Source organism: Ambystoma mexicanum, chromosome 1p (assembly GCF_040938575.1).
Source record: "Ambystoma mexicanum isolate Mex_15411 chromosome 1p, UKY_AmexF1_1, whole genome shotgun sequence".
NCBI lineage: Eukaryota > Metazoa > Chordata > Amphibia > Caudata > Ambystomatidae > Ambystoma > Ambystoma mexicanum.
This window is the reverse complement of record NC_090921.1, coordinates 39,870,368-39,887,963: the sequence shown is the minus strand read 5'-3', so window position 1 is coordinate 39,887,963 and position 17,596 is coordinate 39,870,368. Positions and strand designations below refer to the sequence as shown.

The 17,596-nt window shown below is 49.1% G+C and overlaps 1 protein-coding gene across 2 annotated transcripts in view; it reads left to right on the top strand.

Annotated features, from left to right (window-relative positions):
- LOC138565670 (zinc finger protein 239-like) overlaps nt 1-17,328 on the top strand; it is a 206,896-nt gene extending 189,568 nt beyond the window's left edge. For both annotated transcript variants that reach the window (XM_069642996.1, XM_069642997.1), the window contains exon 3: nt 15,879-17,328. In XM_069642996.1, the coding sequence (XP_069499097.1) occupies nt 15,879-16,636 (758 nt within the window). In that variant the 3' untranslated portion in view covers nt 16,637-17,328. The remainder of the gene's footprint in view (nt 1-15,878) is intronic.
- The last annotated feature ends 268 nt before the right edge of the window (nt 17,329-17,596 follow it).

The following is a 17,596-nucleotide window of genomic DNA, read 5'->3' as shown; positions in this document are numbered from 1 at the left end:
TAAAGCATCATGACAACATGTAAATCCTTATAGCAGCATGTTGGGCCAAAATAATATCACTGTTCCACATCCTGAAGGGAAAACTATAAAATGCAAAAGGCAAAACATCCTGATTCACCCACTTTATTTTCAGCGCTTTAAAAACACACAAAAAAATGAATTCGGCCATAAACTCACTTAGGTTTGGTGATTCGTCACAAACCTCCACCGTGTTATGTGTGGTTAAAGAACATTCAACTAAAGACATTGAAGTAAACTTTACTTTTTAGCATATGAAGAAATTAGACGTTATGGTATGAACACATTTTGAAAGAGTGCATGCTTTATTGTGTTACTCTTTAACTGTCACACATTTGCAAGGGGACTTGTGGTCTTTCAGTTGGAAAGTATCATGCATAAGAAAGGCTATGACAAAAGAAACGCTACAGTGCCATCTAGTGGTGGAAAGTATGTTTTTTAAATGAATAAATACAGCGTACACGGTACACAGTAGAAAATGAAATAATCTGTATTGGCTACAACTAGATGCGTAAAAAGGCACGATAACCACCTTATCTAGAGGGCTGGTCAAAGTCTTCAAGAAGATGGCAGATGTCAGAAGAGTGTTTAACGGCACAGCAAGAGTTGAGGGTAGCCAAGCAGAGCTGGTTGCCAACTGTGAAGGTCTTCCGAGGAGGGGTATAGGAATGTGGTACCCCTGTTGGTGGTAGCAAAGGGCTTGGAGGGGTGGCAGGAGAAGGGGGGAGAGTTGATGAGGGAGATGGAAGACATCTATCGGGGAGGGGGAGGTTGGGCTGCACGTAGTGGGCCATGACAATGCCAATCTGATAGACATTAATGATGCTCCTAGAGGAGAAATGGTGTGCCAAGAGTACTACCCATCGGGTTCCACCATTAATGGATTAATGGTCAAAGAAGAGCAAGGGGAGAGGACTGAGACCATATGGGTAATCCACAGGTTTGGGGAGGGAACGTCAAAGAGGATGTTGGTGACAGTCTGCCTGGAAGAAGCGTTGAGGTAGGTGTCAGCGATGGGCAGGTCTGGATTGGAGACCAGGAAATATTTCTTGAACTTTTTCCTTTCAGACTTCGAAAGAGGGATAGGGTAGATGATAGATTCGCTGTTAGAGTAGCTGGGGGAGATGTAGAGCACCATGGAAGAGGGAGAGCAGAGCTATGGAAAGAGGGAGACGGACAGAGAAATGCACAGCGGCCTAGCAGAAAGACAGGCCAGACAAATCAGGTGACTTGGTGCTCCTTCAGCATCTGGTGGCCACCGCAGTGCCGTGCACTATTCAGCAGGTTGCCACTGTGATGGCTCGGCTCATTGTACCACCGGCTACCTCATAGCACATTCTCCCTTGCATGTTGTAATAGCAGACATTTTGATGTTCTTCCAAACGGTTTCTGAGGGGCACAATCAACTGTTTGATTGCACAGTGTTTTGTGATAATTATTACCCTTCTTTATATAGGGTGCCCGGTGGACCGCCAGCCCCCCTCATGAGGTCTTACAGGCAACATCACCATCTCGAGTGGTCATCGGGCCCACAACCCCAGGTCCAGTGTTTACTTCAGCACACACAATCACCTTCCTACCCTCTGTGCACCCTGACCGCACTCGCTAGGCAGTCCATCCCTTGTTCCCTCGCCTGCTTTGTACCTCCAACACCTCTGCTCCTCAGATCGGTGGCCGCCTGACAGCAGCAGACCAGACACTCCGCACCTCCTCCTCCGATATCAGCAGGAGCTTCAGCCATCGGAGTTCAGCAGAGCACACTGGGGCACCGTTGCGGGTGGGGAGGGGCATACACATCACCATCAAGATGTCCAGTGCGAGCACTCACTGTCTTCGGTCATGCTGGCTTACTGCCACTCCTTCACAACCACGTTCCATTCACTCTGCAGCGGGCCACCGTCTTGCGACTTGCACACATGCGTTCAACAGCTACTGCTCCCACCTGCTCTCTGATGGTGCAGGTGCCAACTCACCGCCCAGCCCCCAGGGTCGAGGACGCTGCCAACCAGTCACCCGCCACTTGCCTCCAGCCTCCTATGTTCAGCTGCACTTTGCATGGCTTCAGTGTGGGCTCGGGAACACTAGCCCTGGGGCTGCACCCTCCAACCTGGTTCGCTAAGCCTTCCACTTCACTCCACTGCTGGCAATATCACAGCTTCGAGGTTTTTAAGAAAGCTGTGTCATACCACAGCGTTCTGTAACGCAGACGGCTATTTCCCTGCGCTTGTAGCTCACCTGGACCGCCACGCAGCATCTTTATGGGCTGGTGGTCAGAGCAGGATGGACGGAGACATGCGTCCTAATGCTTCGCCATCTTAGTAAAATCTTAGTCACTTCCACAGATGGTCCATTCTACCTTTCTCGTCTTCTCCTGGTTTAATCACTCTTCCTAGTATAGTTTTTATCAGACATTGCAACTTGTTCCAAGCTTCTTTGAAAGTTCTTTAAAAAAATAATACACTCCATCTTTCTCTGAGGGAACTTCCTCCCACTGCTTCTACCATGTATCAGACTTTATTCAGATTGGTTCCAAGTACTGAGATGAGGGAGGTTACTCCTGAGCCTTTTCCCAATAGCAACAGGTTTGGTGTCACTGCTATATCGAGAGAGATTATTCTTCATGCAAAATTTTGATACAGTAGTCTCGACGGGATACTAGGGAGGAGAAGACTACTCCTGATGCACTCTTCCTTGCAAGCACTGCAATGAAGGAGATTACACCCGATGCACTCCTTAACTGTCACACTTTGTTCAATCTTGGGGCAAGTATTAAATTGAGGGAGATTACTCCTGAGACTCTGCCCCCTTTGGTTACAGTCTCTGTGTCTTCCCAAGCCCACACCAGGTCTCCCGTTACCTGACTCTGGATCGGGATACATCACCGGTTGGCTCCATGTCTTCTAGGCATCTTGTGTTGGCGCAGTTGTCAGATCGCTGGGTCCACCTCAACCGGGCGCACCACCGGTTCCCAGTCTTCAGCTTCCACATCGCTGAGTCCTCTGCTGGCTTGCGGAAGACTTCTGTAGTCTGCGGCTGTACAGACTTGCTTCTTCTTGACAGCGGTCTTCTCTTTGAATTCAAACTTCCAGGGTTCCCGGGTTCACCAGGCCTCAGCCCTGCAGCGCTCTCCTATTTGCAGCCCTTTGTCAGTTTTATTCTTCTTGGCTGGGTCTACCCCAGCGGAGACTCATAGTCCTTTGTTTGTGTCTGTGATGCATTCTTCAGGCCTCCTTGGGGCCGCCTCTTACCATTACTTCCAATCGTCACTAAAGGAGTGACCAGCACAACTCTTTCATTCTTCTTCACAGTACTTTTAAAAGATACAACATTAGGGATGATATGATATATGGTATTTATAACACGCCTATACACAAGTGTTTCGAGGCACGATGAGGCAAGCGAGGGGGAACAGAGGGAAGACAGATAACCATCCTCCTAGGCCAGGTGTCAATCAGATCGTGCAAGTGCATGGGAAAGGGGAAGGGGGAAAGTCCAAGGGGGAAGGGAGGGGGCGAAAGTGCAGTACATGGGAGAGGGGAAAGTGCAGTACATGGGATAGTAGAATATTTGGATAAATAACGGCCGGATTGTGGCAAGTGCAAGGTAAGAGCAGACATAAGTCACGGTGGGGAATTGTAAGGATACAGAATACAGTCCCCAAATGCGAGGGTTTCCAGGGAGGCAGTGCATGTGTGCAAATGGCGGGGCCTGGTCCCAAGGTCACAAAGGGTGGCCAGGTAGCCAGTGCAGTTTCAGGCAGGAATTTAGCAGGGGAGAGGGGGAGAAAAGGCAGAAGCAAAGAGGAAGGGTTTTGAGGTGCTTCCGGAACCGGAGATGGTTCTCCTCAAGTTTCAGTGAGACAGGAAGGCTGTTCCAGAGGGAGACCCCTGCAGAAGAGAGAGATCTACCACCAACTCGTTGCTTGGAGAAGCGACGGACCCTGAGGGAGTTGGAGGCGGATGAGTGAAGAGCTCGACAAGGAAGATATTTGGGAAGATAGAGTTGAAGGTATTGCTGCCCCCAGGCCCTAGTGTCGGGAACCAAGGGTGGAAGATATGGAGGCGCTGGAAGTACTAGAGAGCTGCTTGCTCGCTCTAGTCCTCACCCAACATGGCGGAGTCTTCTATAAGTTCTGACTCCACCCCCTGGTCCGGTGCGTTGAATCTGTTTATTCATGCTAAGGCTCCGTTTACTCTAGTGCTCGTGTTTTCTCCTCTGGCTCTTCGTAGCCGTTTGGTTAGCCTGTCTGCTTTCCAGCCTGTGTTTCCTGTTCCTTTCGGTGCCTTTTCGTACGTAATTTTGACTTCGTTTTCCTTCGCTCCTTTTCCTGTCTGTCTACTTTACTTCTTCGGCACCCTTCGCCGATCACAACTCCCCGTCTGCAGTTTTCTGACTACACGCAGTGTTACCCATTCTTCCTACCTGCTTGGCATCTCTTACCTTCCTCCTTCTGCCCTTCTGTATCGGCGTGGCTGTACACACTCGCCTTCTCTGCCTTAGGCGTCCTTCGCCGTTCTCTGCTCTCAGTCGGCGGTTGTTCCGACAGCGCGCAGAGTTGCTTCCTTACCTTTTTGCTTCGGTGTACTTCGCTGTCTCCAGCTCCCCTCCTGCGGTCTTCCGGCAGTGCGCGGCCCTACCTTTCGCCTCTCCACTGACTGATCCTCTGCACTTCATCTTGCCATTCCTCCTTTCCGCCTGGATACTGCCTTCTGTCTGGTTTCTATTTTCTTCAGTGTACTAGTCTTCCTTAACTTCTGTCGCTGTGCAGTATTCCTCTCTATCCCTTCTATTCCTTGTAGTCTCTTTTCCTCTCCTGATACTTACTTGCGGGAGAGATAGTGTTTTCTTACAACCCCCAGTCATCTGCCTTAGTAGAGGATTCTACCCCCGATAAGTTCGTCCAGGTCTACTCATCAGCTCCCACCATCCGCCTTCAGTGTAATCTTCTGGCAACTCGGCTGATTAGAGGTGTTTCCTTCGCATACCCTTGGTTCCTAAAGACTTATCACGCCATCTCCTCCAATCAAGATCAACAGGGTTTTTTCTGCCTATTGGCTCTTTGCCTGGATGGGAGGCTGGCCCCCCTGGGAGCCTCCGAACACAGGTTCCCACTACTGTCAAGGTGGCCTCCAGAGTGGCTAGACCTCATCTACACGAGCGAAAGGTTCGTACTACTAAGGACAAGACTGTCGACAAGAAAAAGAAGCCTCCAAGGACAAAAGGTTCTCTCAAGGAACAAGCCTCCGAAGAATCAGGTGAGGAGCAAGGGGAGGTGGAACTGGAGCCGGACACCCAGAAGGCCTTGTGGACAATGCAAAGGGTTTTGAACTTAATCCTTGCAGCCACTGGGAACCAGTGCAGAGATTTCAGTCCTGGAGAGATACGATCCCTGGGCTTGAGGCCGAGGACAAGTCTTGCAGTCCTGTTCTGGAAAAGTTGCAGAGGGCGGTGTTGTGATACACAAAATGGAAATTTGCCAATCGGGGCTTTGAATGACCGCATTAGCCGCTGAAAGCCAATAGTTTATTCAAAGTATGTGCTAAATGCTGACAGTAGTCTGTTGTAGCACCTCCATTACGCAGTAGTGAGCTACAAGGAATATGCAGGCCTAGTAGGGGTGGTAGGTCACATTATGCATTGTAGATAGACAGGCAGGGTGAAGGCCCCAGTTCTGTAGCTAATAGAGACATTATTGGAGTGTTTGGAGCATTATGGCACCTATATAGCGCTTAGATAGCCAATCTTAAGCGCTATGAACACTAAGCTATGAGTACATGCCTTTTAGAGCTTGCTCACATGGGGTTAATTCATCTCGGCTTCTCGTAGAATATTCTGCCTTTCTAACTGTAGCCCTGCATGGCTTCGTAAACAAATCCTGTTTCCCTGAGAAGGCCTGGTACGGCCTTGCCCACACGCTGATAAGAACATTCCAGTGCTTTCGCAGAGAGGGCTCCAAGGGAGGGGTAGGAGCGAGCAGGGAGCATCACAGAGTTGGGTTTTTCCATGAGCAAGCCTATATTTTGCACAGGGAAAGTTCTGGAACTGTGTGTCATGGACTGACAGCATGAGATTACAAAAATGCATGCCCACATGACTCAGGTGGGAGATCGATCCGTGGACTTGGTTCGAGCAAGATCGAGTGTCCGGAACCTGATGCTCTGTCAGCACCCTGCAGCGCTGTCCTCTGAGCGGGGCTGGCAACAGCTAGTTTATGAGGGCCAGGGTCTCCCAGTGCTGATTGAAGGGGCGTAAGACTGTGTTTCTCTATGTTTCTCTAAGTTCTATGTTTCTCTATATTTTGTATTCGTCTAAGTTTTGTGTTTTGTAATCTTCTCTAACTTGAATCCCAAGATGCTGCTAAAATTCACTGTTTCTAATAAATGCTAAACTTTTTGAAGGTGTCATTTGTCACTAGCATGAGTTCACTGCTCGGCACAATAGAACCTGCATTTTGGGCTGAATTGGGTAATTTTTGCTCTCAAGGGCTGGTCCCGAGGAAGTTTTCCCCATTTCAAGACAGGCGGAGAGCAGAGGCAGGCAGATTTAGATCGAGGCTGTTGCAATAGTCCAGTCTGGAGAGAACCATGGCTCTGGAGACTGTGAGCTTCTGGGGGAAGGAGATGAAGGGAAGAATACCTCTGAGGAGGTGAAGCTGGTAGTGTGATTTCTTAGTGACATCAGAGATGTGAGGGGAGAAGGAGGAGAGTGTGGAGTCGAAGATGACCCCGAGGTTTTTAGCCTTGCAGGAAGACGGCCAAGAGAGGCCGGCCAGACAGCTGCAGGGAAGGAGGGAGTGCGAGTGCAAATGAGTAAAATCTCCGTCTTACTGGCATTAAGGCAGAGGTCATTAGCGGCACACCACTCCTGGATAACAGACACAGTCCGAGATGAGGGAAGGAGAGGAGGAGGCTGAGGGTAGCCTGAAAATGAGCTGAGTATCATCTGCATAGCACTGAAAGTTAGGGCAGAGAGCGGCGATGCGGTGGGCAAAGAGTGCCAGATATTGGTTGAAGAGCCAGGGAGAGAGGTTAGATCCCTGGGGGACACCACAGGTAGAGAAAAAGATACTCAGAGAGGAAGGACCCGAGTTGGACCTGGGAGGGTCGGTCGGAGAGGAAAGAGGTCAGCCATGCCAGAGCCTGACCAGTGATACCCAGGTTATCACGGAGATGGTTGAGCAGGATGGTATGGTTGACAGTGTCAAAGGCTGAAGAGAGATCAAGCAAGATGAGGACACACGGGGTGTTGGAGTCGAGGTTGGAGAGCAGGTCTTCACAGATGTTCAGGAGAGCCGTTTCCGTGTTTCTGGCAGCTCTAAAGCCAGACTGATGGTCATGAAGACAACCAACAGATTCGGTGTGGAGATTAAGCTGGGAGATGACCAGTTTCTCCAGGAGCTTGCCCAGGAAGGGAGTGATGGAGATTGGGTTATAGTTAGCTGGGCAGGAGGGGTCGGCAGAGGGTTTCTTAAGAAGAGGGTGCACAAGGGAGTGCTTCAGGGGGGATGGGAAGACTCCAGTGGCAGAGGAGTGATTGCCGAAATCTGCCAGGGCAGGAGCCAAGGAGTCAATATGATCCTTGATAGTTTTGGAGGAACAGGGGTGAACCTGTTTCGACGAGACTTTCATAGATTGGACTTGTCTAGAAACCTCATCTGCAGAGAAAAAGGCAAAGGCAGAGAAGGTGGTGGGGGGGTGGCTGCAGAAGGGCTGGAGGAGGAGCAGCGAATGGGGGGAGGGAGGCGATAGGAGGAGAGTGAGGACAGGATGTCCTGAGTTTTTGTACAGCTCACCTTGTATCCACGGGGACGCCTCTCGACTGGCCGGGATGCTTTTCGGTCCCTTCCCATTCCCTGGAGCTCGTGCTGTCGAGGATTGGCTCTAGAAGACAGGAGGTGAAGTTCAACTACTGTTCCTTCCCTTGCGACCCACCTCCCAGGTTCCCGTTCCCCTTGCGGTTCCCCTGGAACGACTCTCACCTTGATTTTTATAAGGATGAGCTCTCCACCCTGCCGCGCTGGGCAGGGGCGCGTCGTCAATGGCACCATTCTGCTAAGTATCTTCACTGGCGAGGGCCGGAGTCCAGACCGGCTGCGACTCTGTTGTTTTCTTCAGGTACGTTTTTTGAAGATGAAGATGAGAGCAATGTCTTTAGTGGATTAAACGCAAATAACCTTCTCCACTTTTCTTGCAGATGTTGGAGGTTGAGGTGGATGCTGAAGCTCGGTACGAGAAGGTAAGCTGAAACGCCAAGCGTCGCTGAGAGCGTCCTTGCTAATGGCTTACCTGTGCTATTGTTGTCTTGCAGGTCGAGAAGAATAGAAGACAAGTGGTTCTCAAGAACCCAAGGAGGAGGAAAATGTCGTGGAGAAGATGGTCTTCCTGATGGGCTGGTAAGAAGCTCACACGATGTCGGAGATGGTGCCGGAGGAAAGCGTTGGTCGATTTCGGTTGTCGGAGGATGCCGCTGAACAGGTAAGGGTGGCAATGCTTCTTTGCCTATTCTCGCCCTTGCAGGCCAGGATGCTGAGCAGGACCCGGTGAACGTCATGCTGCTAGAGCAGAATAACGCGAAGCGCGTGCCTCTAAGCGGGTGTGATTGAAATACCCAGCAGGTATCCCAGGTGCCTTCGGGGCGAGCCCCGCCCTGGATGCTAGACTGCCGAATGCAGTTCCCCAACGTTCCTCATGGGGGCGGCCATACTTGTCCATTGCCCATTGAAACCCCGTCCTAGCATGCGCCTCCGATGCCAACAGCGCCAGGACTGGCTCCAAGGGATCAGAGGGGGACCGAATAGAGTCTTTAGGGCCGCATGAGCACTCGGTGAGGATAAGGTCGTGACAGCACTCCCCCCCCCCCCCGGCCCCCTCCAAGGTCCCTCTCAAAGTGGTTCTTCCGGCCCGGTCCTGGTTTGGAAGGAAATTCTCAATGGAAACGCTGAAGTAAACGTGGAGCATGGATGTACTCACTGGGTTCCCATGTTCTGTCCTGTGGTCCGTACCCTTTCCAATCCACTAGGTAGTAGAGTTTAGACCTCACATACTTAGAGTCCAAAATGTCCTTTACCTCGTATTCAGGTTCCCCCCTGAACGATGACAGGCTCAGGTGGGGTAGTTACTCGGGTACCAGGCTTGACTGGTTTCAAGACAGATACATGGAAAACTGGATGTATTGGCATGCGGGCTGGTAGTGTCAACTTCACAGCTGCTGGGTTAATTATGGCTTCCACTGGGTATGGTCCCAAGATCCGCGGGCGAAACGTTTGTGTTCCCTTTTATTGGTATATTCTTCAGAGGTTAGCCACACCATATCTCCTACCTGATAGACAGGGGCCTCGGAGCGAAGCTGGTCCGCACACCTTTTCTGGCACGCCTTAGCTTGTTGCAGGTGTTCTTGAGCTTTAGTGAAGGCCTGAGTGATGGTTGTGTGCAGAGTCTCGACAGCCGGCATTTCCAGGGTTGTGGGGAGATCTAGTTCAGAAGTGCGTGGGTGTCTCCCATACACCGTAAAGAATGGCGTTTGTCCAGTACTACTATGTAGAGAGTTCTTATAGGCGTATTCAGCGACCCATAGAAGTTCTTTCCAATCCCCTTCTCCTTGGTGGAGCATGCAGCATAAGTACTGCTCGAGAGTCTGATTCGTTCTCTCCGTTTGGCCGTCGGTCTGAGGATGGTGACTAGTGGACAGACGGATGTCAATCTGGGCCAATGAGCAGCATTTCTTCCAGAAGCTGGATACAAATTGGGTTCCACGTTCTGATGTTAAGACTGAAGGGAATCCATGCAGGCGCACTACGTGTTCAAGGAAGACCTTGGCGAGGCCAGATGCAGTCGGCAGACCCTTGAATGGGAAGAAATGAGCCATTTTAGAAAATAGGTCCACGATTACCAGGATGGTATTGTATCCTTGACACGGAGGAAGATCAGTGATGAAATCTAACAATAATGTATGCCATGGGGGTGGCGGGATATCCAATGGCTGTAGAAGGCCGGCGGGTCTTTGTTTGACGCCTTATTTTGGGCGCAGATACCACAAGATAACACAAACTCGATTACATCCTTCCGCCAAGTTGGCCACCAGTAATTCCTTTTTACCTTGGCCAAGGTTTTGGCGATTCCCGGATGGCCTTCAATGAGGGAGTCATGGTATTTGGAGATTACCTGTTCTTGCAATTCCTTCACCGGTACAAATAGCCGGTTACGGTAATACAGCAATTGATTCTTAATACAGTAGTGCTCCCCCCTGGAATTCCACTCTTGTGGTTATTCTTGGGACCTGCCGAATTTCGTATAGGAGCTCATCCTGGGTCATGGTGGTTGTGATGCCTAGAATTCTATTTTCTGGAATGATGGTCACCTGATCCGGAGGCGCGAGCGCCATTTCGTCAGTGCCCATATGGGAGAGTGCGTCAGCTTTGCCGTTTTTAACCCCAGGTCTGTACGTAATCACAAAGTCATACTCTGTGAAGAAAAGTGCCCAGCGTAGCTGCCGCGACGATTGAGCCTTCGCTCCCTTCAGATACTGGAGGTTTCGGTGGTCCGTAATCACGGTGACGGTGTGCCTGGCCCCCAGCAGGTAGTGTCGCCAGGCCTTGAAGGCAGCTTTAATGGCCAATAGCTCTTTGTCTGTAATGGCGTAATTGATTTCTGCTGGCGTGAAATTTCGTGACCAAAAGGCCACCGGATGTAGTAGCTACACCCCCTCCAGAGCAGTTGGACCTGGGCGCTGAGAGGATCTTGCAGCCGTCAGGTAGGAGCGTGACAAAGCTAGTGACAAAGCTGGCCATAAACTGTGTCTCGGTGAGACCGAGGACATCCAGGTCCAGTTCTTCAAGAAGGCGGCAGATGTCAGAGGAGTGTTTGACAATAGAGCAAGAGTTAAGAGTGGCAATATGGAGAAGGTTGCCATCATTGAGGGACTTCCGGGGAGGAGTACAGATCAGAGGTACGCCCTTCGGAGGTGTAGAGGGAGCCTGAGAGGGGGCAGAAAGGGAGGGAGAAGGTAAGGTTGCCACGGAGGAGGCAGAAGGGGGAGGCAAGGTAGCCGAGGAAGGGGGGAGGGGACAGCAGGAGAAGAAAGGAAATTGATGAGGAGCGGGAAGCGTCTATCAAAGAGGTGACGGTTGGCCTGAGGGCCTTGTTCCAAGATGGTCCCGTTCGAGTAAACATTAATGATGACCTTGGAAGAGTGGAAGGAGGTCAGGAGGGCGTCCCGCCGGGTGCCACCATTAATGGGAGAAGAGAAGGGAGAGAGCACAGAGACCATATGAGGGGTCCAAAGGTCAGGCGAAGGAACAACAAAGAGGATGTCGGTAAGAGTTTCCTTGGTGGAAGCACTGGTGTAGGTGTCGGCAATAGGGAGGCCTGGGTTGGAGACGAGGATATCCTTTTTAAACTTCTTCCTACCAGATTTAGTGAGGAGAGCAGGATAGTCGATAGAGAAGCAGTTAGAAAAGTTTGGGGAGACAGAGAGCACCATAGGGTAGGTGGGAGAGGAGAGAAGTAGAAGGGAGGGGGGAAACACTAGAGAATGACAATAGAGTGTGCAGACAAGACAGTGCGGGGCAAGCAGGGTGAGCAGTAGGACAAGACAACGACGCGCAGGATTATAGAGCACACAAACATACCTGGTTTGAGAATCCTGAATGGAGGGAGAAAATGCCTAGGTTTCACCATGCAATTTTAAATACTGCTACAGTGCATATTATAGAAACAGGAAAAAACACACCTAAGTTTGAGAATCCGGTATGGAAGGAGAAAAGGCCTAGGTTTCACAATGCAATTTTAAATCGTGCATATTATACAAACAGCGGGAAAAACACACCACCATTTGAGAATTCTGAATGGAGGAAGAGGAGACCTAGGTTTCACAATGCAATTTTAAATACTGATACAGTGCATATTATAAGATCAACGGGAAGAAACACACCCAAGTTTGAGAGTCCTGAATGGAGGGAGAAAAGGCCTAGGTTTCACAATTCAACAATTTTAAATAGTGATACAATGCGTATTATAAAAACAACGGGAATAACGCACCTAAGTTTAAGAATCCTGAATAGACGGAGGAAAGGCCTAGGTTTCACAATGCAATATAATACTGATAGGTGAATATTATACAGATACAAGTAAGGGGGGGGACCCTGGGATTAAGAGACTGAAGTTGGAGGGGGGGTAGGCAGGGAAGCTTGTGAGCTATTCTGGTAGATAGACTGACAACTGGGGTCTCCTGTGTACACCAACAGACACAACAGGAGACGCTACTGTAGGGGGCTACCGGGCAGAGGGCTGCTGTCATGATCTCTGCTTCCAAAAGGTCAGGGTTTTCCCAACTCCCTTGGAAGCAGATCCATAACCCAGGTTCCGAGTGCCAACCAGTCCCAATTGGGACCTTTTGGACCCAGTGGCACCAGGCTCATAAATATACCGGTGGCACCGGGCTCATAATGCTTGGGTGGACTTACCTCCAGCAGACCATGCTGCTTACTTGCCTGCCAGTTGAGCCTCTGATCCTCTTCTGTTTGGAACTACTTTTCCTGTTGGGTGGGGCAGGAGCCACTCCCTAGGTTCAGAACACTGGAACTCTTCTGGAAAGCAGGAACTCTTTTCTTACCTAGGCGTGGCTGTGGAAGGAGACACCTAAGCACTACAGGAGGCTATTTAAACCACACCCGATGGATGAATCTTGCTTTGCGTTATTCTGCATCCTCTGCAGCAGAACGCTCATCGTGTCTTCTGCATCTGATCCTGGGCCTAAGGAAAAAGGCTTACCATCCTGAATCCAGTCTTCAGCAACACCTATAAAGACAAGAAAGAACAGGTTAGCATTATGGTCTTCAGTGACAGCGCTTCACTTACCTGGTCCATCGGCTGTCACCAACGCCTCGCGCTGCATTCCCGCATCTGAAAGACAAAGGCTTACCTACTCTTCGTGCGCTCCGGAGGTCTTCGCACTGCATTCCGGCATCTGAAAGACAAAAGCTTACCAGCTCTTCGCACGCTCCGGAGGCCTTCGGCGCTGCATCCCGCATCTGAAAGTCAAAACAAGGTGCGTTTAAAGACATTGGAGAACTTTAATACTCACGTGCCATTACTCCTTTCCACATCTAACCCAGTGGGTATTCCGGCACCCTGCAGTCGCTCCGAACTTGTACCTGCAAAATAAAAAGACAGTTAGAGCGCATCGTGAAGCAGGCAACAAGCGCTTGCTTACGTGCTTCCAGGCGCTTCCATTCATCACACGGGCTCCATCTTCAACTCACTTCAGCCCGTCATCCGCCATCGCCGGAACCCTGCAAAAACAAGAGACATCATTACTAAAGACTTTTAAAGACATTAGAATTACTCGAAACTTACCGTTCGTGCAGTAAACGACGGACAGCAGTCCTCTGAAGTCAAGAGGCCTGCTCCCCTTATCCAGTGAAGAAACTGGTTACAGCACCCTGCCCCGAGGCAGATGGAGAGCACGGCGTTCACTTACCTAAGGTGCTAACTTAACTTAACTAACTAACTTAACTAAGAACTAAGGTTCTACAGGAGAAGAGAAAGGGAAGAAGAGAGAGACATTCAATAACCCAGTTCATTAATCCCATATTTTCTATCTGCAGACATCTTACCCTTCGAGTCAGACATACAGTGCACAGAGGTCCAGCCCAAAGAGCCAGCCGTGTGTTACACATCACCTTTGAAGATACGGTATACGCCCAGTCAAGACCGGCGCCTCTACGGGAATCAGGTGAGCGTTACAGCTGCCCAGGGTGGATCAGGAAGAATAAGGCACTGGCCAATCACGAAGGAGGCAGGGAACAACAACAGAGGTTCGGGGAGGGAAGAGAAGGAAGCAGGCCTTGGGCACCTGAAAATCAAGGCAATCCGCCCACAAGATAACAAAATACCCATGAGGGGCTCACCAGTGCAGGAGGGGCGGCGGCAGCAGCAGCGGTCTCCCGCTCAGCCAGGTGTTATAGAAAGCAGGGAAGAAACATTACTATTACATACAGAAGTATTATCAGATAGTCTCAGGAGTTAGAGGGCTAGGGATTTTCACCATGGAATACGAGTCCTTGTCCCCATGACAAAAGTCTCTCTCTGAGAGGTCCTTCCACATTTTACCACCTCTATGGGGAATGTTGGGTAGCAGCCTCACATGGAAGGGCTTCCCCATGGGGAGAAGTGACGTGATCCCATGATTCGTCACAGTATGCAAATACCCAGTGAGTGGTTTACTGCTGCAATCCCCAGGGGAGCCCATCTCCTCTGTTCATGTTCCCTGTCAACTAGTATTGTAGGTCAACACAGGAGCTGAGTAGTAAGGGAGGATAGCTCAGGAACAACGTGCTCATCTTGGAAGCAAGCCGATGCAGCGCAACACAGGTTCGATACCCGGGTCCGCGCTTAGAAACCTCCGGGTATTAAGCTTTTTATAAATAACCCATTACAATTACAATAAGGGAGGAGACAATCGAGGGAGGTTGATTATGTAGGCTGGGGACCCAATCTTTGGTGCTGATGGACAAATTAGCTTTTTTTTAAATGCAGTCAGAAGTTTCAGCAGTTTACTGCCATTAAGGAAATGTGCTGTTTGTTTGCATTAATGGATGGTGGAGACCTCTAATAACAGTCTAGGATACTGCACCTTTTGGTTTCTACCTGTGTGCAACTGCTGATGCGTTTGAATAATCACATCTGTGAAGCTTCTTCCATCTACTATATCTTGTATAACTGTTAACTATGATTTGCAGAAGTACTGCAGGTTACAGAAACGGGTACTGTATCAGTTATTCTGCTGGGAAGTACAGGTATTAACTTTTAAGGCAAACCTGATTAGTTCTTTGAATGGTTTCCTGGGGTTACTCATTGAGGCTCTTATTTATGCTGGAGTGAGGAAGGGTGGGCAAGACCACTGTAGTCCATGTTGAGCGCCCAGTCATTTCACTTCCTATGACCGTGTTCCACCAGTTGCATCAAATAGAATTAAGTGCAAGTATTTTACTCCCTATTTTTGAAGTTTGGAGTAATAGGTAAATCGCGATTCCCATGGGACCCTTATTTGTGAGTGGAAAGATATTTAATTCTAGAACAGATGTGTTTATATTCCATACATCTTTGCACCTAGTACATGATGCTAAATAAGAGCTGGACGTGTCCCTTAAAGGGCCCACTCGTACCAGAATGCAATATTACCAGAGCGGCTTTCTGTGCCACTGCTCAGCTGGCCCCACTGATCAGAAAATACCAGTAGAACTGTGCGGCTGGAAGCAGGGTTTAGGCTTCTATGTCACCACTGATCAGAAAATACTAGTAGACCTGTGCGGCTGGAAGCAGGGTTTAGGCTTCTATGTCACCACTGATCAGAAAATACCAGTAGACCTGTGCGGTTGGAAGCAGGGTTTAGGCTTCTATATCACCAATGATCAGATAATACCAGTAGACATGTGCGGCTGGAAGCGGGGTTTAATCTTTGTTGGTTTCTGCCTCTTATGCTCCAGATATGTATGAATTCACCACCATTTAGCACACAATCCGGCATTACTGACGGGTGAAAGACCACATTCTGGTAGCTGATCCCAGAAGGATAAAAAAAATGCACACCCACAAACAAAATGTGTGTGCCCATGCAGTTTAATAAAACAAAAAATAGACCTGATGCCATGTTGGTGTCGCCCTTCGCTCACCCAAAGAAGTGTTTGTCCTTTTAAGCGTTACTCATTGCATCATAAAAGACATTCAAAAGTGTCTCTGTGTGATAGTTGCGTCAGTAGAGGTTGTAATTTATTTAATCTGTTGTAGTGACTGAACACAAATTATCCTTTGTACTGTCAATTGTGGTAAAATAGATTCTGTAATCTTTTCTTTTTTCAACAGAAAGTTGGGCCATTACCAAAACTAAGAGGTTGCGAGCTGACCCAAGATGGAGTGCTGTCCAGAGGAAGAAGAGAATTGTTTGTGAAGATGGACATGACCAGTCCACTGAATGGGACAAGAAATCAACAAGCTTGCAGGATAGTCGAACATCCGGCGCATGTACCGAACATGGGGAAAGCTTTACAGATCCATCCAACATCATAGGACACGAGGCATCTCCTATTAAAGAGATACCCCAAAAATGCATGTACTGTGGAAAGCCGTTTACCCGTCAGTCACTACTTATGGAACATGTGAGGGACCACGTACAGGAGCAAACATTTGGGTGTCGGGTCTGTGGAAAGTGCTTTTCTAATCGGTCAAATCTAAACATACACAAGACAATGCACAAAGGGCAAACTCTTTATAAGTGTAAGGAGTGTGAAAAATACTTAGGTCAGCGCTCCAATCTGTACATACATCAGAGGATACATACAGGAGACAGGCCATACCAGTGCACTGCATGTGAGAAAAGCTTCACTCAGAAAGCCAACCTAAACACACATCAGAGAATCCATACTGGGGAGAGGCGATTCCAGTGCACGGCATGTGTGAAAAGCTTTACTCTGAAATCCACTCTAGACCAACATCAGAGAATCCATACTGGGGTGAGACCATACCAGTGCATTGCATGTGAGAAAAGCTTCACTCAGAAATCCAGTCTAGACAAACATCAGAGAATCCATACTGGGGGGAGGCCATTCCAGTCGAGTGCATGAGAGAAATTCTTCACTCATAAATCCAGTCTAGACAAACATCAGAGAATCCATACTGGGGGGAGGCCATTCCAGTCGAGTGCATGAGAGAAATTCTTCACTCAGAAATCCAGTCTAGACAAACATCAGAGAATCCATACTGGGGGGAGGCCATTCCAGTCGAGTGCATGAGAGAAATTCTTCACTCATAAATCCAGTCTAGACACACATCAGAGGATCCATACGGGGGAAGGCCATACAAGTGACCTGCATGTGAGAAAAGCTACGTTAAGAAATCCAGTCTTATCAAACATAAGAGGATTCATACTTAGGAAAGCCTGTAGGAGTATATAGAGTGTATTAAAAGCTTTATATCTAATGTATGCAACGATCAAAGAATCTGTTTTGGCGAGGACGCGTCTGCCACGTTCAAAGAGTATCTTCATATTTTTACTCATTTGTCGTGTTTTATAAGATGGCAGAAAACCCACATTGAGGTTGCTGGGAATTAGGAGGGGTTTGGTCAGAGCTGGTTATAATCTGGTATGTTTATAGATATAAAATCGGTGCCGGATTAAACCCTGTGCAGGCCCCTAGGCAGTCAAACTTTTGTGGGCTCCCTAGCAAATTATCTCCAAATACGTTTTAAATTTTACAAACCAACAAATTGAATAAACCAATTGTATTACGTAAAATTAAACATTGACCAAATTCAAGGGTATCTCGTTGACTGAGAAAATTGCCACATTTGGTTAAGTAGAGTGTAATGTCTTCTAGGCGATCCAGGCTGAGACCAGCACTCAACACAGCCTCCACCTCAAGGGGTCCTAGCCCTGCTGTGCTGCTCTCGTCCAGTGCCCCACCCTCCTGACACCACCACCCACTTTGCAACCTGGCCCAGTGTTCACGCTGTGACTCCCCTCGGCTCCTTAGTCTTGCCTCCGAGGCTCAGCCAGGCGGTCCTCTGAGGAGATGCTACATGCC